Genomic DNA, 25611 nt, shown 5'->3' on the forward strand with positions numbered 1-25611 from the left:
TCTCCTTATGCCCTCTTCTAGTCAAGAAGTAGAGGTACTCTCTACCTCAAGAATAGTATTTTACTTTCTAACATCAAACACCACATATTCAATTTGTGGGGTTTTTGAACTATTTACAAATGAATTCATACAGTATATGTTTTGTGTCTAGCTTTTCACTCAACATTATGTTTGTGAGATCCCTCTGTGTAGTTGCACATATGTTTATTCTTTTTTTTTTTTTTTTTGCACATATGTTTATTCTTATTACTGGTTAGAATTCCTCTAAATAAATGTGTTACAATTTATCTGTTATAATGTAGATGAACATTTTCCATGTTTCCAGTTTGGAGTTATATAACTAAGACTGCTATGAACATTCCCTTACTATGTCTTTTGGCATTTTTATGCCTTTCATGTATACCTTCAAGTAGAATTGCTTGGTCAAAAGTATGCACATGCTCAGCTTTAGTGAATGCTACCAAATTATTTCCCAAAGTGGTTGTAGCAATTTATACTCTAATCAGCCATGTATAATTCCATTTGTCCCAAATCCTTGCAAATACTTGATATTTTCTATCTTCTTCATTGTAGCCATTTTGATAGGCAGGCATTATGTCAGTCTGGGGCAGCTAGTAATTTTTCCCCAGACTTGAGTTAGCTAGCAGACACACTTTAGAAAAATATATATCTTCCCTAAGATTGTAATTTTGGGGTTGAGGCATTTGTTTTTTGTGTCCCAGTTGCAAAGCAACATTAATGGGTGGGGGGAGGAAGAACCATTATATTGTATTTGTGATTCAGGGGGGGAAAAAGTCAGGAACCACTTTTTTTTTTTTTAATTTTTTTTTCAACGTTTTTTTATTTTTATTTTTGGGACAGAGAGAGACAGAGCATGAACGGGGGAGGGGCAGAGAGAGAGGGAGACACAGAATCGGAAACAGGCTCCAGGCTCCGAGCCATCAGCCCAGAGCCTGACGCGGGGCTCGAACTCACGGACCGCGAGATCATGACCTGGCTGAAGTCGGACGCTTAACCGACTGCGCCACCCAGGCGCCCCAGGAACCACTTTTTTTAAGTGTCCTACCTTGGTAGGAAAAAAAAAAAAGGATTATTCTCTTAACCCCATGGTCACAAATTTAGTTTCGATAGACTGTGTGGTTGTTTTGTTTTGTTTTATTTTTAACAAACCTACACTTTTATTTATTTGCTTTTCAGTAAATTTAAATCCTTAAGGAGTACAGCATCACAGGGATTCTGTGACTTTAGCAGGAAGGTGACTTTGGAATTTGGCATGACTGTACCACTGTTTCCATGAGTGTGAGTTATTTTTACCAGATTACTAGGATTTTTTAGATTACTAAATTTGTCACCAGGAGTCACTGGGTTGTTCTTTGATTTGTACACATAGATTCATCTCTTGCTTGGTAGAATTCATTTCCATCTCGAGCATAAACACCTTCAATTTTAAGAAGAGCTGTGTGCTCCCTCTGGTTCCAGAGACCCTCCTGATAGCCAGCAAAAATGGCCTTGGACTACAGCCTTCTGTCGTTTTAGTACTGTTCCCAGCAGGTCTCCTCAGGCTCCAAGATGGCAGAAAGAGGTAGTTTTTTTATAGACTTTGAACACAACATACTTTAAGAAAGTTTAAAGTATTGTTAAATCATTATGAGCTAACAATAATCCACCCTGATTATTTTTCTTGATTTAAACATTGTTCAAATGATGTATAATTTAACAAAGTATCTGCTTGTGTAATTATTCCAAGCATTTGATAAACCAGATCATCTTGAGATTCTGCATGTGACATCAAAATAGTAAAGGCTCATTGGCTGACTGGTTTCTTAGCACAAGGACAATTCTTATCTTCTGGCTGGGTGTCAGGAGTCTGAAACTTATCTTTTGCAACTTATCTTTTATATCTATTTTTGAAACTTATCTTTAGTCTTCATAATGTAGCTAGCAAGCACTTGACTAAAAAGTAGTTGATTTCCATTCTTAAAGAGAAAACTTTTTTTAATGTTTTCCTTATTTCTTTAAAGGAGATCTGCTACATTTATCTTCCACCAATGCAAAGTTTTGTTATCTCAGCTGCTGCTTCAGGCTGCCTTCTCTTGCTTCTAAATTTTAGAGACTTGAGTTCCACTTTCCACATTTCCATAAATGTCTGGCTCATCCTTTTAGAAATTCCTCTTGTTATTCCTTAGTTTTCCAAAGCTGCCTTCATATGAAGCCTATTAGTTCCCAGAATTGATTCCAGAAGTATCTAAGTGGCATCCCTGTGCACTGGAAATTGAAGTTAAGTGTACTTTCATTGGCTTTACATATATATATCTGTGGTATCTGGAATAAATGTCTCCTCATCAATGTTTTATGTGTTTTATGTGCCAAGTCGACCTCTTTAGAGCCAAGTTAAAGATACATTACATTTTACTCAGATGTGCTTCAAAATGTAAATCTTTGCCTGTCTAAAACTCATGTATGTTTCTCTTGAATAACAAATGGTAAGTCACTTGATAGAATTTAGGATACTTCCCAAAGACTTGTATCCTTGTTAGGATTTCAGATTTTGAAAATATTAAATTACTTTAGGCTTTGGAATCTGGGGACTATCCCCAGAGTCAAAGCTAATATTAATGGGCAAGTTTTAATCCTTGGTTAAGCAATCTGTTTTGCTTATATTGTTGCCAATTCAGAGATGTTCTTAACACTTGTTGGTACATATTTGCAGAGAATTAGGCAAGACTCAGAAATAAATCTCCCATACATACATATACATAGATGCAATTACTCTTTTCATGAACAGAGATGACATATTTTAAAATATATACAAATGTTATATACATTTGTCTTGGGACACTACCTTTGCAAGTTGTCTTCCTTTGTGGATCTAGGTACAAATAAAAATTTAAAAAGTAAAACAAGCCAGGTCTAAAGCAGTGAACTGAAGCAAGACAGATTGTATTTCATCTCCAGTTTTGAGAACTAATTCACAACTTAGTGACTCAAGTCAATACACATTCTGTGGCTTGGCATCTGCTTTTTCCATGTGCATGACTTTGAAAATCATTTGTCCAGGCTGAGATTTTAGATCTATCTGCTCCCACCTTGTTTTTCTGCCACCTTATATGGAATGCTCTGCCAGAACTATTTTCTGTGACTCAGCTTTAATTACATCTTCTAAAACCTTCCTCATTATTTAATGGATTTCTTTAATTTTTTAAACTTGCTTGGGATTCTTAGATCTGAGGATTGGAGTCTTTCAATAATTCTGGAAAGTTCTTAATCTTTATTTACCTTCAAATATTTTCCCTTCCCTATTTTATCATCTTCTTCTAAAATTCCAAATAGATACACATTAGATTGTCCAATTCCGTCCTTCAAGTTTCTCACCCTCTTTTTCATATTTTCCATCTCTATGTGTCTTTAAATTGTTTTCCAATGAATATTTTCAGATATATTTTCTAATTCATGATTCTTCATCTAATTCACTATGTGTAATCTGCCATTTAATCTGCTATTTAATGAAGCTTTAATTTCAACATTGTATTTTTTATTTCTAGATATTCTATTTGGATCTTTTTCAACTCTAAATTTTCCTTATTCATTTTTTCAATATTTTTAAAACGCTACCTAAAGATATTAAAACCAGTTGTTCATTATGTCATTTCTGATTGTTCTAATACATGAATCAACTTTCAGGTTGGCTTCTGTTGTCTGTTCCTTCTGTGGCTTTCATCATGTTGCCAAGTATTTTTATTTGTTTTATAAATCTTGACTGCAAACTATTCATTTGCCCTGGAAATTTTTCTGTGTGGATGAATACTTTATGGCTTGGGCTGCAGCTTTCATCAAGATAGGATTTGTGTTTGCCTTTCCCATTTGTCTTGGGATACTACCAACCTGAAACCATTTGATATTTAATTCTCTATTTCAGGCTTTTGGAAACACACAGGTAGTGTGATTTCAAACTACAAACCCGTGTGGGGGCTGACTTTTCATGAGGAATCATCCTCAGAAGAATGATTTTCCCTCCATCTAGTGCCAGAGCTTCCTAGCAGTCCCCTTTTGCAGGTGAGGTTTATTTATCTCAACCACCCTTACACTTCAAGTGTAGCCGTTTTGGTGTTCAGATTTAGGCCATGCAGTTTCCTATTAGGATACCCATTTTAGGCATATCCTGGACTTTATCTCCTGGGCCCTGAACTTCATGTAGTTGTCTAACCTGTCTCTAGAATATAGTAGATGACTTTAGGAAAAAGCCAAGGTTTCTTGTCTCCCAGTATTTTGAACACTATACATTCTTTACTTTCATTCCAGTTCAACAAATGAGTTTGAAAGATTTTTTTATTTCTTTCAACATTTTAGTAGTTTTAGTAAGGAGGATTGGTCACAATAACTAATCCACCATCATGCTGAAAAGAGAAGTCTCTGGTTAGTTAACATTATAATGAGCAAATATTAAAAATTTAAACATATGAACAACATTTATATTAGTAAGTTACTGATTTGTCAAATCCTTTTGGGGTTTCTAAGCAATATTTCTTTTTCAGACAAGGTTTCTACTCATGAAAAAGTTTTGAAAATTCCCTCTTCCAGCCTTAAAGTATAATGGTTTCTTCTTATGATGTTGCTAGATCTCCTCACCAACAAGACCACCAATGATGGTATACAAATTGGACTTTAGTCTCACTCTCCCTTTACAGGGTTAAATAATCCAGGTGTTATGGATTTAGGCCATATTCTCACCCCCTTAATTTGTTTTCTTGTAGCAAAATATTCTTGACCAAGTACACTTTAAGCAGAAACCAACTATGGGTAAGGAGTTTCTGCTCTGGTGTCAGGGATCGCGGGGGGGAAGATGTGAAATCCAAAAGAAACGCCTTTCTAGAGCCCCTCATGAATTCTGAAAACATTTGCTTCAAGTTTTAGCAACTTACTTGACCCTTCTGTGCCCCAGTTTCATCACCTGTAAAATAGGGAAAATAACAGTACACTTTTGACAAGATTGCTATGATAATTAAATTAGTTAACTATATAAAGCATGCAGTACAATACTTAGCACATAGTAAACACTATACAAGGGTAAATTTCTAAAAACACAGAACTTTTAACTCTGCATACTCCTATTGCATTTTTTATGCTCCACTAAATTTTTACAAAATTCATAATTTGTATATTATTTGTCCAGCTTTACTTAAAATTTTTTAAGTAAACAAAAAAAGATCTCAACTTTAAACCTCAGAATTAACTAAAACCAAAGACGTATTTGTTCCATGTTGTTTCTTTCCCATACATTGCTTTCCTCTACACTTAAAAGCTTCCTGAATCCATAAAAAAGAAAATATATACTACAGACTCTATAGACTTCCTCTTTCCCTATAATTTTGGCCTAAGACACAATGTACCCAAATCAATGGCTTAACTGTATTTCAGATCTGCCTTTGCCAGGACATGACCCCAGGTTAGTTAATTGCCCCCTTGTCTAACCCCATTATGCTATTTGCTGTAAGGTAGTGGAAGGAGAAGAGGAGGGTACAGGGCTGAAGCAGAACTTATGCAGTTTTCTGAGGCTGACATCTTTTGGGTGGGCAATGGGCTGGTGCAGCTGCTGGTATTGAAGAAGCAGGCCCAGGGAAAGGAGAAGGAAGAGGCTGAAGTGGAATCCTGTATAGGAACACAGGAAGGAGTCAAAGGGATAGGAAGACACTGGCTTTCATGCACCCTCTTCATTTTTGAGAAGAGGAAACTAAGACCAAGAGAGCTGAAGAGCAGAGAGGGAGCAAATCTTGAATGTAAGCTTAGGAATGGAGGTCATTCTTCTTCTGTTTCTTCAAAAGTTGTTAAAGATTTGGTTCAACACGTAGCTAGATCTCCAAAGTATGTGAGACATGGGGAGGGTCACTGGAGGGGAATAAAAACAATACATTGAACTGAACAATTCGAAATGTTTGGCCACACTAAAACCACAGGGCCATAGACCAAACAAAAAGTCAGCTTCTTTGAATGCTTTAGAAAGAGCATTGACCCAAGAACAAGAAGACCTGGGTTTCATTAGACTGAGTCATATAAAACTCTCATCTTTGTAGGTCAAAATGTAGTAGTGCCAATTCTATCCTGTTCAACTCACAGTTCCAGCTCTACCACTCAGTAGATGTTTGGGATTTGGACAAGATTTCCACATCTCTTCAGTGGGTAATACCTGCCTTACCTATTTTTTCGGGTTTTTGCAAGGACAGATCCAAAGTACACAAAATTTACTGAGTGCCTGCTATCAATAACTGCTTGGGAAACAAAGATGACTAAGGTACAACCCTTATTTCTAAGGAGCTAGCATTCCAGCAGAGGATATAGGAAAACTAATTTAGTTGGATATGATAAGCAAGTAAGAAAAGGAAGCAATAAATTCTGTTTGATTGTGGGTGGTTAGGGAAATGAAGGCATTTGAACTGGGCTCTAAGGGTTAAATAGAAGCTTCCCAGGCAAAGAGGAAGAGGCATCTCTAGCAAGAGGAACAGCTTGTACAAAGGCATGGAGGTATACAAGTGTGTGGTGAATTGAAGAATAGTAAGCAGTCCAATGGGTATAAAATGTACAGTGTGTATGTGTGGGAGTAGGGGGGTTACTGTTGTGTGAGGCTACAAAGGTTGAAGGGGTAGGTAGTGTCAGTGAATAAAAATGACTGGGTAAGAATGCATCCAGGAATACTGTGGGAAAGCATAGAAGTGCTTTACAAATGCTAAATAAAGAACAAAAGAAAGTTTTCCTAAAATCTCAACATCCCTCCCCTCTTGTCACAAGGAGTTCTACTTGAATCATATACTGATTTGCCAAATTTCTTTGTAGTGTTTCCTCTTCTTGGGAGAAATGTTCTCTCCTGGGTCCAGGTAAGAGGCGTGTAGAAACTTTCAGAGTGCCAGGGACTCAGGGACAGGAAGTGATTCAGTTTGAACAAGGACAATGCTATCTCATTGTTCCCCAAATTTCAACCTCCCCTTCTGCGACATCACTTTTTCTGACCTCCCCCAAGAAAGAAGTGAAACCACTATACCCAAGGGAACAGAGGATAATGTGATCACCCTCCCATCTCACCCTCTCCCTCCTGCTCCCCTGTGAAATCTCCCAGAATGAAATCATATAGCGTTGTCAAACTTAATCATTCTCCCCATTTCCTGTCCCTCCTACCAGCCAAGACAAGTTGTGGGGCACTGTCTTCTTCCAGTAATTTTCTAGTACCCAACAAGAGTTTTGATGACCCCTCTATACCTTCATAGATCTTCTGCTCATGCAAAAGTATGTAAGCTTTACAAGGTGGTGAATGGAATTTAAAACACCAAAATTTGGGGCGCCTGGGTGGCGCAGTTGGTTGAGCGTCCGACTTCAGCCAGGTCACGATCTCGCGGTCTGTGAGTTCGAGCCCCGCCTCAGGCTCTGGGCTGATGGCTCAGAGCCTGAAGCCTGTTTCGGATTCTGTGTCTCCCTCTCTCTCTGCCCCTCCCCCGTTCATGCTCTGTCTCTCTCTGTCCCAAAAATAGATGAACATTGAAAAAAAAATTTTTTTAAAACACCAAAATTTAATTTCACCTCATTTTACCAACGGTTCCCATGGAATAAGAGAAAGAACCAGATGGACTTAAGTTCAGATCCTAGCTTTGCTACTTATTAGCTATGTGGTCTTTTGCAACACACAATCTCTTTGAGTCTCTATTTCCTAAATTTTAAAATGGCACTCAAATACCAGGGTCATGGTAACAATTAGAGATAACATATGTAAAGCATCTGGCCCACAGAAGATGCCCAAGACACTGTAAGTGCCATCACCATTATCATCACCACCACCATTATTAAGAGCTTGAACTAATGCAGACTCCTTGCTGATTTCATTTCTTTCCTCTTCCTACCCTCCATCTATTCCTTATATGACAGCCAAAGCAGTCTTTAAAAAATGAAAACCAAGTCACATCCCATATTACTTAAAAACCCTTCATTGGCTTCCCACTGAATTTTGAATAAAATCCAAGCTCCTCCTTCTGGTCTCCAGGGCCCAGCCCTACCTGGCTTCTGTCCTCTTCTACTGCCAACACCATTACATTATACTCTCCTCATTGTCCACTGTGCTCCAACCATACTAGCCCTCTCATTTCCAAATACGACGAATTCTGTAAGACCCTTTGACCCTGGGGTTTTCTCTGCCCAGAAAGCACTCTCTGTCCCCTCCCTTCCATATATTCTTCACACCCTTGGAGTGCAACATAAATGCCACTTTCTGTGACCACACTACTTTAATACTACTGTTTATCTTCTTTACCAGCCTAGTTCTTATTTATTTATCACTGTTTATAAATGATTTATTTGTGGGGTCATGATACCACCATTCATGAGTTCGAGCCCCACTGACAGTACAGAGCCTGCTTGGAATTCTATATCTCCTTCTATCTACCCCTCCCCCGCTTGTGCACACACTCTCTTTTTCTCTCTCTTTCTCTCTCTCGGTCTCTCAAAATAAAAATAAACTTTAAAAAATAAAATAAAATAAATGATTTATTTGCATGATTATTTGTTCAACATCTATTTCTCCAAAAGAGAGTGAACTGCAGGAGGCAGGAAAAACTTTGTTTTGTTCACTGCTATACCCCAGCACCTAACGCAGCACTAGACAAGTGTTTGAGTTATTACTGTTGTTATGATTACTCGGCAGCACTCTGTGGTATAGTATAGACATGTACAAATCCAACATCATTTGGGACTTTTCTTGGGATATTAGGAGGGCAGAATTTCTTTACAATGATTACTAGGCATGTTTCTTTTCTTTCTTTCTTTAAAAAAATTTAATATTTATTTTTGAGAGAAAGAGACAGAGTGAGAGCAGGGGAGGGGCAGAGAGAATAGGAGACACAGAATCCAAAGCAGGGTCCAGGCTCTGAGCTGTTAGCACAGAGCCTGATGTGGGGCTCAAACTCAAGAACCAAGAGATCATGACCTGAGCCTAAGTTGGACACTTAACCCACTGAGCCACCCAGATGTCCCAAGACTTTTTTTTTTCCCCAAAGCATTTAGCTCCTTCTAGGGCATCAAATGTTGAACTTTATATTTTGTATTCCAAAATTTCCATAATTAACATGTATTTTTAATAAAAATTTCTTATAAACTCTACATGTTAATGACAAGCCTCTTCACAAGAAATCAATCTAATCAAATGAATTTATTTTACAAGTAAAATTCACAATCAGGAAAGAAAAGCCAACAGCCAACTTAACATTATAAAGGGTATTGGTATTTTAAAAAAAGGAAATTGCTTATCAAAGGGCATTGCCTGACATATGAGAGGTGGTTGGTAATTCAATAAATGATTTTCCAGTTGATCAGATGTAGATAAGAAGACACAGTGAAATGAAAATTTTCATGCAGTGTCCCATGGGTTAATGGGGTTGGAATACATAGTCCTTGGCAAGTAATGGGCACTTGATATTTGTTGAATGTGTAAGTTTCTGGAAGACTTTGCCAGGCAAAGAGACAAACAACACTGCAGTTTGGGAAATGACTACACTTCATACATTTTTGTTGTTGTTGCTCAGATGTGAATCACCAACTAATGAATTTCCATGCAAGATATTATTTCTTGATAGATTAAAATATTCTTTCAGGTTGTTTGGGTTTTTTTTTCTTTCATAATTTAAATGTGTGTCATTTCCTCTGGAATATCATCTCCCTCCTTTTTTTCCTTAAAAAGGTCCTTCTATTTTCCTTTATTAACTAAAATGCAGCTTCCCTTGGTGACACCACTATTCTCAAAACCCACACCCTTTCTTTGTGTGCCCATCTCCCAGGAACAATAGAGAAGTGACACATTTCTTATTTTTTACTGCTCTTGTTAACCCTCACCATGGGTCCAACTACCTAACTACTTATGTTAATTCCTTTCCATTCAGGTTGATAGAGACCCTAACGTCCTTTTCTGTTTGATGGCGCCTCTATTGAGGTCACCTTTGGTGACTCCAGTGCCTGTTTTGATAAGTCTTTAATATTCTTCTACAGTTCACCTGCAAAAGCTAATCTTGACTACCATTATCATCAGAACTTTGCAATCTCCAAGATAGAGAACATTCTTCGGAATTCCCCCAAATTCCTCAGTTTACAAACAACCTCCAGTCTTTCTACTTCTCCCACTCCAATTTTTAAATTCTTTGTAAAATCACTTTTTAAATTGTGGTAAACTTTACCATTTTAACCATTCTATGTATACAGTGCAGTAGCATGAAGTACATTCATACTGCTGAGTAACCATTACCACAATCCATCTCCAAAACATTTTTCATCTTCTAAAACTGAAACTCGATATCCATGAACAGTGGTTCCCCATTTCTTAGTAAATTCTTTTTTACATTCTCTAAGGAACTGTTTCAGACTTTTCCTACTCATCCTCGGAAATTAAAACACATGCTTACTTCTCTTAATTTCTGTAACTCTCCTCACAACTTACTTTCTGAAGATTCAAGCCATTTTTACAAGACTGTCAAGTTCTTGTCCCTTAAAACTTTACATCTCTACCATTCTTTTGCTTTTCCTCCTCTACTACAGAAAGAAGAATGCCTCCTCCTTTTCAAAGCCAACCCCTCCACTACTGCTCTCTCCTTTCACTCTGTTTCTTCTGGGACTTTATTATATCAGTTTTCTCCTTTTCATTTCTCTCTTTCATTTTCATTTTCTCTTTGCATTGTAACATGCCCAAGAGTCCCATATTCCAATAAAAAACATCAATAATAATAATAATAACAAGTATTAAGTTACCACTATGTGCCAGGTACTGTCCCAACTGCTTAAAATATACCTTCTCATATAATTCTCACAATGACCCACTGAGTTCAAATTATTATGAAGAAAATTATTATGATGAAGAAATTGAGAGTTTAGAAATATTGAGCAACTTGCCCAAGATTGTCTAACTAGTAAGCAGTATTTTCCCTTCTCCATGCTACTCTGGCAAGATTCCATTGTCTCTTTGTTTCCCTTTCATTACTGTATTTCTTGAAAAAGTCTCAGTTCCTCCTCTACACTATGCAATCCACTGCAGTTTCTTGGAGAGTCCCACGCTTAATGGTCTCTCTAAAAGGTCTCTAATCCCCAGCTGGGTCACTGTAGTTCTCATCACCAAATGTTGCTTTTTGAGATGGTCTTCTCTCTTAGTCTTCATAATATATGACCTCTTTTTTTCTGGTTCTCTTCCTAGTCTTTTCTAACTCCTTATCTTCTCTTACTCTTTAAATGTAAGATTTCCTATAGTTCCATCTAGACATAGCCTGCTTCCTGTTCCACATTCAGCTGAGACATTCTCATTTGCTCCTACATCATCAACTCTCATGCTGTAACGAAGAACAAATCCACACAGCTAATTCTGGCCTCCCCTACCCACCCACAACCTAATTCCAGCTCAGTGCTGAAATTTCCATGTAAGTGCTCCTCAAGTATCTCAATCTCCATCTGCCCCACATTATACTCATTACCTGTGCTTGACAATGGACTCCCCACCTGAGTTTCCTACCATGAACGACGGGCACCCCCTTCAATTCCCTTTGCCTCCCCGCTACCCCAGTCCAGAGCTGATACAAACACATCCAAAAAGAGCTATGGAGGCTCTGTAGTGGACACAACCCTGAACTGAGAGTGAAACTGGGTTTTAATCCTGACTCAGTCACTAAGAAGCTAAGTGACTTAGTGGAGCTAGAACAGGGATCTCTGGGGCCTTTTATCACTCTAATATTTAAGGACTTATGACCTTCATCCCCTCCTTACTAGCCTCACTAACATTGCCCTGACCCTGCCCTCACTGCTTTTTGCCTGGGCTATTTTAATTGGCCTCCTGACTGACCTTGTTTCCTGTCTTTTCTTCTTTCATTCCTCCAGACACAACCATAAAATTACAGTTTTTATAATATAATCATAAAACACAGTTTTTGTAACACTTCTCACTTATTTAAAAAACTTTTTAAGATTCCTGTTGGCTATGGGATAAAATTCAAACTCCTTATTTCTGCATTCATAGACTTTTGCATGTTAGTTCCAACATAACACATGAAACATCACTTTGTCTAAATTGGATTACATGTGAGGTTGGAGATAAGCACTGTAGGAAAAAAAAATACCTTATTCTTCATAGTAAAAGTAATAGTGTATCAAAGATTTAGGTGTTAAGTAGTAAACGATATAATTTTAGGAAATGGTATAATAAATTTATTTATAAGTTTAGAAGACGGGAGGTATTTTGAAGCAGGATGCAAAATCCAGGAATTCTAAAACAGTGATTAAATTTGACCACATAAGATTTGAAAATTTATGTACAGCAAAAAATGGAAAAAAATTTCAACTCACACAGAGATAAGGCTTTCATTTCTTAATTTACAAAGGATTCATATAAATCAATAATTGACAGAAATTGAGGACAAATAGATTTTTAAATATTTATTTTTGAGAGAGAGAGAGAGAGAGAAAGAGAGAGAGAGTACACATGGGTGTGAGTGGGGGAGGAGCAGAGTGAGAGGCAGACAGAGGATCTAAAGTGGGCTCTGTGCTGACAGCGGACTCAGACTCACAGGGTTCAAATTCACTAACCATGAGATCATGACCTGAGTTAAAGTCTATGCTTAAATGATTGAGACACCCAGGCACCCCAATAACAAATACATTTTGTTAAGTTGCTTAATTTCACTAAATAAAATTCAAAAACATGAAATATTTTCCTTCTTTAGACAAGCAAATATTTTTTTTTTATTTAAAGTCCAGTTAGTTAACATGCAGTGTAATATTAGTTTCAGGTGTACAATATAGTGATTCAACGCTTCCATATAGCACTGGAAATGATCTCAAGTGCACTCCTTAATCCCTATCACATATTTCACCCATTCCCTCTCCCACCTCCCCTCTAGTAACCATCGGTTTGTTTTCTATAGTTAAGGGTCTATTTCTTGGTTTGCCTCTCTCTCTTTTTTTCCCCTTTGCTCGTTTGTTTTGTTTCTTAAATTCCACTAGAAAAGCAAATATCTTGCAGGTGATGACACCATTGCTGCTAAGACAATGGTGAAAAGGCATTTACTTGGATTGTTGGAAAAATTTGGAATTCAATGGGAAAATATCTATCAACATGTAAGATGCAAGAACCCTTTGATTCAGCAATCCCAGTACGAGGAATTTGTGCTACCAATGAACCTACAAAGGTTTACCAAGAATCACAACACACACACACACACACACACACAAACACACACACAGATGTCAGCTGCAACATTGGTGATATTAGAAAAGAAGAAAAGAAAGGGGAAAAAATAGAAACAACCAAAGTGTTAATAAAAGATTGGTTATGGGATATTTATATAATTGAATGCTAATTATAATGCTTCCTGTAAAAGAATATTTCTGACATGTATTCATGATGTAGTATTATTGAAAAATCAAAAAAGCAGCTTATAAAATAAAATTTGTGGAAGATTCTATTTTTTTTGGAAGATTCTATTTTTATGAAAAAATTGATATGCATAGTATTTCTACATTGGAAAAAGAATGTCATGAAATACAACATATATGCTTTCCTGTCATTTACTTATCTTCTGAGAGCATGTACATCATTTTTATAATCAGAAAAAAAATTACCTAAAGTTTTCAACTTCCCAAAAGAAAAGAGAAAGGCAATGAAACAATCTGTGCCCTTGTATGATCTACATTGAGCAATAAACAGTACCTAGAGTCCATGTCATAGAGGTTTCATAAAAATTAATGATTAACTGAGTATAACTCATTGAAATTGCTGCAGTTAAAATAATCTAAAAGTCTGTTTAGGATTTGGCTGTGGGAATAAAATATACTCCCACTCATTCTAACCCATTCAACTAGCACTATTTACACTGCCTCATTCATCAAAAGCTGTCACCCAATGTTGCTTAATCCAAGTGTGTATATATAAGTGGAGTTGAAATATAACTGCATCAACTACTACCAAATGTTGATGACAAGAAACTTCATCATTTGAGAGCAGCCCTTCACGTTTATAACTAAGGTGAGTTATCATAACCGGTGTATAAGAATATTTGCCTATGTTTTTGGGAAAAGCAGCATGAAAGAACCAATGATGTTTATATTGCTATATTTTCTGAAATATTTCTGATTTTAAAATAGGAAGATAAAGAGTAAATTTTAAGTCTGAAAAAAAGGTGAAAAGAATGCTTGTATTTTTTAGAGTAAAGATATGTAGGTTGTTTAAGAAATGCTTTTTTTCTTTTTGAATAGGATTTGAAAATATTTCCCGACTATGCTTTTGACTTACCATATGATTCTTAAAAAGCAGCTAACTTTCTCTGTGTCAACGACTGCATTGTAAATTTGGTATTTCAGTTGCTTATCTATGTTGCTTAAATTAGAAAGCTAATTTTGGTTTAAAGCCGAATTCCTCCAAGTATGCTATCTCAAATTAGCCCATGCTTTAGATAGTCCATGTTAACAGGGTTGTTAGTAGAGGTGGTGGGGGAAGTTACAAGATCAAATAATTACCCAAAATAATTAAACTAAAGTACCTATGAATCTTCAATGAAAGACTGCTTACCTCTTCACTCTGGTAATGTGGTTCTGACTTCACAAGAGGTGGAATATAAATAGGGACATTTCCTACATTTATTTGAAACAGTTTGTTTTGGGTTTTATTTTTTTTATGTCCATCCAGGAGTAGTTTTTTTTCCTGGAATGTAAGGATGCTTGGATAAAAAAGGAAACAAACTTAAAAACGAGTGTTATAATTTTCATTTTATCAGTATTGTCTGCACACCTACTGTGTGCAAGGTATTATTTGAACTATTTTCTATAAATTTAAAATTTAACTACAATAATACCAAACTATTCCACATGTTATGATTACAAATTAACTACCATATTTAGAAATTTATTATTTTCAAAGAAGTTGGACAACTGGCTAAGCATTTGAAACTAAATTCCCAGTTTTGATTATTTTCTTCTTACATTTGGAAAAGGAAGCGAGGAGATAGGGAGGGAAACTCTGGCATAAAGAAGGAAATCAGGAAACTAGATTCTGGTCCCAGTTTTTCTTTTGTGATCCTGTGCAAGCCACTTAATCTTTCAGTCTTAGCCTACTCATCCATTGTTTTAGGGGCTCAGGAAAATGATATCAAAGATTCTCTGCTTCTAAGTGTTCTTACCATTGAAGAATTTTGCTCATGAAACCCAGTGTAAATAAGATGGTTGCATGTAATGTTATCCATCTAAACAATAACAACAACAAAAACAATGGAATTTCAACCTATGTGAAGTCCAGAGACAAAAACAAAGTTGTATGAAGTTTATCTTCCAAGGAGTCCTCTAATTCAGAAACCCAATGCTCATTCCTTACCCCGCTAGAAGAACAGATTCATATAAAATTTCTAAGGGATTTAAATAATAACCACTCCTGGAATAAACTGATTTTTTTTTTGTAATCTAGGAAAAAGAGGGCAATGCTTAATACAAGTAGAAATAACTATTAGCAGAGTTTCAGGCAATATAAGGGAGAATTTAAAGCTGGAGAAATGCTGCTCTCTCCACAAATCACAGCACCACTGCCTTACCTTGATAATGAAGCCAGTCTGTGGTACCTTACTGAAAGAATTTGAGTTTTTCTGCAATTTATAATAGAGAACACAATATTCTTTCAGTAAGATATTGCCACCCAGTTTGATAGTCAAGGCGCAGCAACCATTGATGATCCTTGCCTGAATCAAGTATTAAATTGGGGGCTACAAGACTGTTGTTTTTCTAATTCTACCATTCTTTCTATAATGAATAAATCCCTCATTCATTCATTCTTGAGAAATGCAAGACTGGTGGGTTTCTTTTCACATTAAATGCTTTATAGTAAATTGCCTTCATTTTTCTTTTTGATGCTCAGATTATGCCAAATTTGGCCAGTGGGAAACCCTTTAAGGAGACTCCTGTGTCCTTTTGACACAGCCTCACAAATTTTTGAATGACACATGGCTTTTTGGCATTACTGAATATTCCATATTCACTTCTACATTTCCAACCCATATCTAGAGTCCTGGTTCCTTTTAGTGTAAAAACTGTTTAGAAACTAAGATGGGCATACTGATACTGCTGATTCAGATTTAACACAACAGAGATTTCCCTTTGGCTTCTTATATTTTATATTTGTATCTCCTTTCCCCTGCGGTAAAAATCCTGTAACATTAACATATCTACTTATTTGTTCTATACTCTAGTATATAAAAAACTGTTTCAGAATTCCAAAATCAGTAATACCACCAACAAAAAGCCCAGTAAGTAAAGTTTAAGATTTCTTTGCAGTTCTTTTTGACCTCTGACTATATTCCAATATAGATATATTTTCAGAAAACTATGTTCAAATATTATTGAAATAATTACTTTCCTTATGTGGCTGTTATTAATATTGAGTTTGCCACAGTTGTTTCTGTTTATTTTCAAGTTGAGACAATTGAACTAATATTACATTTTAACCTACAGGAGCCTGAAAAATGAAGACTAAAATGGAGTATTCAACCACCAAAATCTCCCCAGCAAAGATGAACAGCTCAGCAGGCAAGGCTTCGGTAAAATCTCCCAAGTTGGGAAGTAAGAACTTAAGCATTTCTGATTGTTTTACACACTATATTCATCTGTTATCAAATCTTTATGATTCTGATGTTCATACATGATATCTTGCCAAAAGCTACTAAGAATACAAGAGTTGAAATTAAGAAGGATGGCTCATAAGTTTGTAATACAGCAGTCTTTGGTTTTAGACAAACTATATATAGCCAACTTTTGCTTATTTGATACATACCAGGACAAGAATGGTTTAGGTAATTGAAACCTGCTAATAGTGATAAACATGAATAACCCTTAATATCAATCCCTTCTTTCTACCCACACCTCTTTCTACCTAACCCAAAATCTTTTTCCCAGATCAATAAAATTTTAAACTGATTTTCTTTCATTCAACAAACATTTATTATGTATAAAACACCTTTGGTGTACTGTGGTCTTGACTTGCAACTTCTGATAAGGGAGAGAATAATAAGTGAAGATATTTGAATAATACATGCCCCAAATAAAGCGGAGTTGATCAAATGATGCTCAAGTCTATCCAGTTGAAAACTCAAAGGAATTGGCATAAATTGAAGGGTAAATAAAGGCAGGTAGTAGCCATAGTTTTAAGATGAAAGAGCTAATATCTTTGATCCTGAAAATCATCCTAGGAAAGAATTATGCAAATTTACACTCATGTTTTTCATACAAAAGAGGTAATACCAAAGAAAGTTAATAGAAGTCTGGCAAGACTGGGGAGAAAATAGAGGATGAGGAATGATAGTGGGGACTGGCATATCTTTGTTCTTTGTTCTCTTCATCTCTTTGAACATCGTTAAGGCTAGAAGAGAGCAGTGGTAAAGAATATCGTTTTCTGTCTTCCCTAAAGCTGTGGCCCACCCATGCTGTTTTTAGTAACCAAGGAAAACATTAATTTAATTGTAGTTTCTGAATGGCCAGAAAATCGCAGTTAAGTTAATCCTTTTATTTGTGTCTGAATCAAAACTGTGTAGAAACAGTGTCTCAGTGGAACTGACTCTATGTCCTCTTAATAAAGAATGTGTTTTCTTTGTACACCAGGAGATGTGGCCACTTTATAGATACTGGAGTGGAGGAGCAGGCTGGAGTTTATGCCAGAGTTGCTGGCATTGATGCAAAAATTAAAATGTAGCCTCTCCTTTAAGGGTGCAGTGGCCCTAACAGCTTACTTATACCATTTAGAGAGACATGATAAAGATAATCCCCAAATCATGTATATGGCTTTGGAATACAGCACATTATTCTTATTGTCCCTTAACAGATCTTCTTTTCCAATAATATTGCTCAGTTTAACACTAAGATTTTCATTATTTAGACACTGTTGGATAAAATTTCAACAGATATCTACTCAAAACTCAAGGTGCAAGTAATATTGTATCTTATTTTTCTAAATTAACTGCTTTGAGCCTCCAAGCAACAAAGCAAGAAAGCTCATTTTTGTTCCTTCTCCTTTGGACTAGCAGGATCTGATACAATCACAAAGCCAGAAAACTCAATATCTATCGGCTAGAGGTATACATACAATCAGGTTCCATATGAGTTTGGTCACCACTAAAGTATTTCATCCCTAGTGCCAATAAGATACAGGACTTAATGAGCTAGAGAAAAGCCCCTCCCAAAACTCATTTCCTTCTTAGTTTCAAGGAAACTACTTGTAGAGTCAGGCCATTTTTCTCTGCTACTTCTTCTGCCCTACATTCATCAACACTTTCTCTGTCCTGACAATCCAGCTTCCTAGTGAATCTAGCCACCAGTCACAGTATGAGAGCCATGGGACAGATCCATCCAGCAGAAGTATTTTATCTGGCCTGAACAGTATATTGTTGTTTTTTAATTGAGGAAACATTTAAAAATTAGAAGATTGTGCATAAAAATCTCCATATCTTGAAAAATCTGAAAATCTAGCAACACTGGGTCCATATCCCTACATGGCAATAATTGGCAATAGAAGCGAGTAGAGGTCACACCCTTTAATTTGAGTTATGTCCATGGAATATCTTCTGTTACAGTGATGGAGCTCAACTTTATCCTGTGGACAGTAAGAAACCACTGAAAACATTTAATTGGGGAATAGCAAGATTTTTTTTAAGGTAGAGAGAGTGCATGAGCAGAGGAGGGAGGCAGAAGAAGGGTGCATGAGCAGAGGAGGGAGGCAGAAGAAGGGTGCATGAGCAGAGGAGGGAGAGAGAGAGAGAGAGAGAGAGAGAGAGAATCTCAAGCAGGCTCCATGCTCAATGTGGAGCATGATGCTCCCACAACCCTGGGATCATAACCTGAGCTGAAATCAAGAGTCAGATGCTCAACCAACTGAGCCACCCAGGCACTGGATATTTTTATTTTAGAGAGATCAGTCACATTGATGGTGGCATATAGAGTGAAGGGGCAAGAATAGAAACAAAAATAGGTTAGAAGTCCACTGCATTCATCTAGGGGACTGATGATGAGGGCCTAACCTAAAACAACAGAATAGGAAAGAAGAACTAAATTTCAGATACATTGAGAAAGTGAAATCAATAAGATTTAATGACAGACCAACCACATAAATTGAGGCATAGACAGAGATGGAAAAATAGATGATTCTCAGCTTTCAGGATGATTTAAGAATGAACAGACAATGGTAGAAAGTGGTACTGTTTTTCAAGATAGGATTTCAAGAGGAATATATTTTAGGTAGAAAAAGATAACGAAGGGTTGATTTTTTTATGAGTATATTTGAATTTGGAGTAGGTGTTGGTCATCCAGGTAGAGATGTCTAGAATTCTGGTGGCTCTACATAGATAGACACAGAGATGCTGTAGGATAACTTAAGTCAAAATACCCTGTGAAGAAAGAGCCACAGATAGGAAACTCAGGAGACAGAACTAAGGGACAGTTACAGTTTGGGGAGTCATCAGTGTATAAAAAGATGTCATTGGAGCAGGCTTGCCCAGAAAGAAAGTCTAGAGTGAGAGGAAAGGCAAAGGACAAATTTTGAGGAACACCAATATTTTAGAAGCAGTCAGACAAGGAGAAAACCAACAAAGAAGCAGAGATGGATGATCAGAGAGAAAAAAGGAGAACATAAGAAGACTGGTGACATGACAAGAAAAGAAAGAGTTTCAGAGAAGGATGTGGTTGCCAAAGTCAAATGCCACAGATAAATCAAGGGTAGTAAGCAGTGAGGAGAGACTTTGGTGAAATAGGTGTTTCGGGAAGAAATGAAAGATGAGTGATTCACTTATGTAGTTCCTGTCAGCCATAGTCTGGCTCTCTTAGTGACAGAAGTACAGAAAGATTTCCAAGCCCCTTCCCATTTACTCACCAGAAATGCGTGAAGGATTTCATCATGTTGCTATGATGAAATTACTTATGAGAATTTCTTTAAAAACCATCTGAGACACTGCCCTCATACATCAGGCAGGATAGAGACATAGGAAGTGGCAACAGCCCTTACATAAGCTTGAGTTGGCCTTTTGACCCCAGCAGAGAACTCTCTCCCACAGAGTCCCCAAGGCCATGCCAGCTTTGTGCTTCCCGTCTGAGAACACAACCCTCACAACCATACTTTCAGCTGCCCTGAACACGAAAGTATACCTTCTTACAAATTCTCCCAATGTAAATTATCTTCAATACTTCAAAGAATTTTTTAAGTTTATTTATTTTGTGAGAGAGAGAGAGAAGGAGAGGGAGAGAGAGAGAGACAGAGACAGCATGAGCAGGGGAGGGGCAGAGAGAGAAAGAAACACAATCTGAAGCAGGCTCTGAGCTCTCAGCACAGAGCCGGATGCGGGGCTCGAACCCACGAATGGTGAGATCATGACCTGAGCTGAAGTCAGATGCTTAACAGACTGAGCCACCCAGGTGCTCCATCTTCAATATTTCAAATGTAGTCACCCCTCAATAAATTATACTAGTGTTCGTCCCACTAGATGATAGCCTCTACATCAATATCTTTAGCTCCTCTCTTCTACACCCATAATACTTCCTCAATATCATGACTGTTACTTCTAACTACCCAAGACCCACATCCTGCTCCCTACAGGGTCCACTCTCAATGTTAGGCATGCCTGTCAGTTATGTCCAATGGGATTCTGAATATAACATAAAGATAAGCATGTAAAGAATGAGCATGCCTTCAGTATCATCTTATGCCTTTTAGTTCTGGAGAGACAATGTGAAACATTTAATAAAGTATTTTATTAAATTAGTCGTCAGGAAACTAAGTTCAATGCTGGCATTGGCATAGGTTTATAAATTATCCTTGCAATTGTAAAAGCATTATGTAAATGTGATACTACAGTTGATATTTATAAATTTGATGCAATATTAGGGAGTTCCAATGTAGATGTTAGTATAATTAAGTGGTCTTGCCCTATTCAGAGTGTTGAAGATACCTAAAGGCAGATGCCCATCTGAATTGGAGGTAAGATATAGATAATTCAAAATAGTAAGTTACAAAAGTTTACTTAACTTTCAAAGTATATCAGGAAGACAAATCTTCTAGAGAATTAAAAGGAGGAGGGGTGCCTGGGTGGCTCAGTCTGTTAAGTGTCTGACTCTTGATTTTAGCTCAATAATGATCTCATGTTTCATGAGATCAAGCCCCACATTGGGCACCAAGCTGAGTATGGAGACTACTAGGGATTCTCCCTCTCCCTCTCTCTTTCTGCCCCTCTCCCACTCTCTCTCTCTCTCTCAAAATAAATAAGCAAACATTAAAAAATATATATCATAGAATGGATCCTAAAATCATAATTTTCATTTTCTGAATCACTGAATAATTGAAATTTGGCTGTATTGATACAAATTGCTTGATAATTCATTTACCAAAACACTAAAAGTTGAGATGCCATGACTCAAGTGTTACAACTTTCTTTTCCATTTGACTCTGAAAAACCTTTTATGAATTTGCAAGTAGAAAATTTAATTTTTTATTTGAGACTTTTTCTTTGACTAAATGAAAGAATTACTAAATAGGTGATTAAATTTTTTACTTTGACTTAATTTGGATTTGTATTATGTTAGTTCCTAAAATTGCAGTGTAGCATTTTCTTAGATGGAAGTGGATGGAAAGAGTAGCTTTGATGCTAGACATATTTGAGTTACAACTTCTCACCAGATCTGTAACCTTGGGCAAGTGTGTTTGAAAATCCATGATGGGCCAGGAACTGGGCTTTACTTAGTCATTTCACCTAAACCTCTTAGCAATTTTCTGAGACAGATTTGGCACATGACCCAAGGACCAATGAGGTTAAGATGCTTGGCCAAGATCACACTAATCTAGTGTTGAGATGTGGATATAAATAGCAGCTGAGTTGCTCTTTGGTTTTGTTTTCATTTGGAATGGGTGAATGAAACCAACAACTGTCTTCTAATCCAAATAGAGTATCTCCTTAGAGAGACCCAGAGTCCACCAGCTTGTCTTTCCCAGACTCCTCATAAAGGTAACTTGATGCCTTCCAAAGGTTCACAACATGCACTCTTGGAAACACAGTTTGGCCTCTGGGAAAACCAATAGCTATTCTTTCATTGCAACAAATCAGACAAGAATCTGCCCCTAATTCTAAGATAAAATAAAAGAAAGAGAAATAACCAGGAAAGTGAAGAGCTGTGCCCTGGAGCTGTGTGTTTGTGTGTGTGTGTGTGTGTGTGTGTGTGTTGTGGGGGGATTCCCTTTACTGCTTAAAAAATAACCAGCAAAAGCCAAATTTGTCATTCATATTTTTTCATGACTCACTAATTCCTCCTGCTGATAAGTATCAGGGTCCTCTTAAGAGTTTTCAGAGCCTCTGATCATCATTTGGAAAATGAGGAGAATAACTTCCTTGTAATATTATTGTAAAGGATTAAATGAAACAGTAAGTAAAATTACTAGCACAGTGCTTGGCCCACTGTAGACATGCTAACATTTGAGAAGGGAGCAAAAAAATACTCAAAGGAGAAAAGATGGTCTCTTCAATAAATGGTGTTGGGAAAACTGGGTATCCGCATGTAAAAGAACTCACAAAAACTGACCTGAAATGGATTAAAGACTTAAATGTTAGACATGAAACTCTTAGAAGAAAATAAAGGAAAAAAGCTTGAAGACATGGGTCACTTATTTTTAATATCAATAACCTCTAGAGACTATAGCCATTCTTCTAAAATTATTAAAAGTGTATTCTAGATAAGTAAAAGAAGATTATATATTTCATGTGATCACAAAAGTTAGGCAAAGATTGATATATGCTTGATGTAGATCCACACTCCTTTATATGGAATTCTGAAAACCAAATTTTTTTCTAAGGACCTAAAATTTTTCATAACTCATTTGGTAATAAAATACAATCTGAACTCATGTGACAAATCCTGACCTGAACCAACATGAAGTCTTTATTTATTTCACTTTATATGCATTTTCCTATATTTCACTTTAAATCATGAATTAATATTTGGTTATGAGTGCTGCCCTAGTCCCTGCTGGGAGTACTACATATATACAGCATATACTCTACCTGACAACTCTAAAATCTAAAAAAAACTCTGAATTTGGGGGCACCTAGGTGGTTCAGTCGGTTAAGCGTCTGACTTCGTCTCAGGTCATAATCTCATGGTTTGTGAGTTTGAGCCCCATGTCAGGTCTTGGGCTGACAGCTCAGAGCCTGGAGCCTGCTTCAGAATCTGTGTCTCCTTTTCTCTCTGCTCTTCCCCTGCTCATGCTCTGCCTCTCTATCCTTCAAAAATAAACATTAAATTTTTTTTAAAATAAAAAACTCTGAATTTTGAAACACAATTGGCCCCAAGCTTTCTGATAAGATACTGTGGATCTTTAGTTGCTTTCGTGGACTGCTATGCTCAGGGTTTGTAAAAATATAAATATGGATGGAATGAAACAGTATCAAAATTTTTCAATTGTTTAGAATCCCAGCAGAAGGCTGAAGAAGTTTGCCAAATGTACTTTATGCAGCTACGTTCTGGCCTTATAAAAAAGACAGCCTGTTATTTTAAGAAAGAAACCACCAAAAGACATTCAACAAGAAGAGGTAAGGGGAAATTACATTTCCTGGTAATTTTTCAATATAGTAATGAGCATCTATTAGCCTTCATTTACCACATCTTAGATATATAATTTTTTCCCTCGACCAAATTTTCCTTCTGAAAAATAGTAAGGATGCTGAACTATTTTCTAGCCATTTTCAAAAGAACATATAAAGAGTTTTATAGCATGGTAGAAATAGTCATGTCATAATAAGTGAAAACAGAGGATATTAAATTATAAATATATTTATAGTATTTTACATTTTTTTTTCATTTAAAGGTATTAAACTAAAATGTTAATAGCAGTTGTTTTTTTTGGGGTGTTGAGACCATGGGTCACTAGTTTTCTCCCATCTGGACTCCAATGAGTGTACCCTACTGTGGTATAAGTGTGCCAGGAAATATTGATCCCTTCAGACTGTGGGGTGGCTAAAGCCCCGGGGTCAGTCATCACTGTCAGCAAGCAGCTTTGACTCAGAATCCTCAAAGTGGGGGTAAGGGGTTTGGGCCGACTGGGTACTGACAATCCACTCCTTATCCTACAGCTGGAAAGTATAAAGAACATCTAGTATTCACTGCCCGTCATCAGCAGCTGGAACGGCCTGTGGAAGGCTTAGCCTTTGGTGTGCCTATGGTCCAGAAATGCTTTGGAACAACTGATGTTCCAAGTATCCAAGGTATGCCTGGTGATGGGCATGGTGTGGGTGTGAGGAGGGAGATAAGACACAGGACCATGGCAAGTGCCACTTCAGGAAACAGCTTCAAGTCCATGCCTACTTGTGTAACAGAAACTTCTGTCCATTTGCTGTCATTGTACCCATTTAGTGGTATCCAAACTAGTCACAGTGTAGCTGCTCTAACAATATATGTGCATTCTATAGTTAGCCCTCCATCATTATTTTGAAATGCTTGTCATGGGTTGGAATCCCATATACATTATTCCTGGGGAAAATACTTAATACTTCAGGGAAAAAAAAAACCACACATTTCCTCCCCAAATGTCAACATTTTGACAATGAAAGAAAATGAAGAACTATTATATTTTTAAAATATAATTTCAGCTCATAAACATTTTAAATAGTTGTTAAATTGGTTTTAGGTTGTATCACCTACTTGTGCAAGTAAACCCCAAGTTGATGGTAACTATCAAGAAATGAGGAGATCATTAAGAAAACTTGACCAGGAATGGCATATTGCCATTTCAAGCATAACTCCTGATATAAATATCTTAAGTTTCCAGAAACATACTGAAGTTTCTCATTAAGAATTTATGGTAAGCAAAATAAGTCAATAAAAGAAAGACAAAACCATATGACTTTACTCATATGTGGAATTTAAGAAATAAAACAGATGAACATAGGGGGTAAGAGAAGAAAGGGAAACAAACCACAAGAAACTCTTAATAATAGACAACAAACTGTGGGTTGATGGAGAGAGGTGGGTGTGAAATGGTCTAGATGAGTGATGGGTACTAAGGAGGGCACTTGTTGTGAAGAGCATTGGGTATTGTATGTAAGTGATGAATCACTGAATTCTACTCCTGAACCCAATATTGCATTGTATGTTAACTAACTAAAACTTAAAGACTTTTAAATAATTTTACTTCAGAAATTCATATACACATTCAATATTTAACATTCTTCTATTTTGTATATTATTTCTCTTTGCACAATTCTATAATATAAAGAAAATGTAATGATTTTTTTTCTTCAAGGACCAACATAGGTCCTAATTCTACACCAGTTTACCCCAGCGTGCCATAGAAATACTATCATTTTCTATGTGTGCTGGGACATTGTTTTAAAAGTTGAGAGTGCTGCTGTAAATGTCTCTGTTATTTAGCCAGAAGACAGAATGGGTCTCCACACCTTACAGATGGGTATTCATTTAACCATGTCTCTCAAAATACAGTCCCTTCTTGTCCACAGTCCCCTTGACCATAAGAAACAAGGAAGCCGGCAAAGTCTGTCACTTTTCCAGCTTACTTCTCACCATCAAATCCTCCCATAAGCACACTAACAT

General features: G+C 36.7%; 1 protein-coding gene across 11 annotated transcripts in view; it reads left to right on the plus strand.

Moving 5' to 3' along the window:
* IL33 (interleukin 33) overlaps positions 1-25611 on the plus strand; it is a 39006-nt gene that overhangs the window by 7663 nt on the left and 5732 nt on the right. Inside the window, exons 2-6 of one of the 11 annotated variants that reach the window (XM_043565663.1) lie at positions 3917-4053; positions 16230-16286; positions 16492-16599; positions 23472-23594; positions 24135-24266. In XM_043565663.1, the coding sequence (XP_043421598.1) occupies positions 16503-16599; positions 23472-23594; positions 24135-24266 (352 nt within the window). In that variant the 5' untranslated portion in view covers positions 3917-4053; positions 16230-16286; positions 16492-16502. Of the gene's footprint in view, positions 1-3916; positions 4054-7615; positions 14024-16229; positions 16287-16491; positions 16600-23471; positions 23595-24134; positions 24267-25611 lie in introns of those variants that run through there. The other 10 variants (XM_043565670.1, XM_043565668.1, XM_043565673.1 and 7 more) reach the window with 10 other exon arrangements.

This window comes from Prionailurus bengalensis, chromosome D4 (genome assembly GCF_016509475.1).
Source record: "Prionailurus bengalensis isolate Pbe53 chromosome D4, Fcat_Pben_1.1_paternal_pri, whole genome shotgun sequence".
NCBI lineage: Eukaryota > Metazoa > Chordata > Mammalia > Carnivora > Felidae > Prionailurus > Prionailurus bengalensis.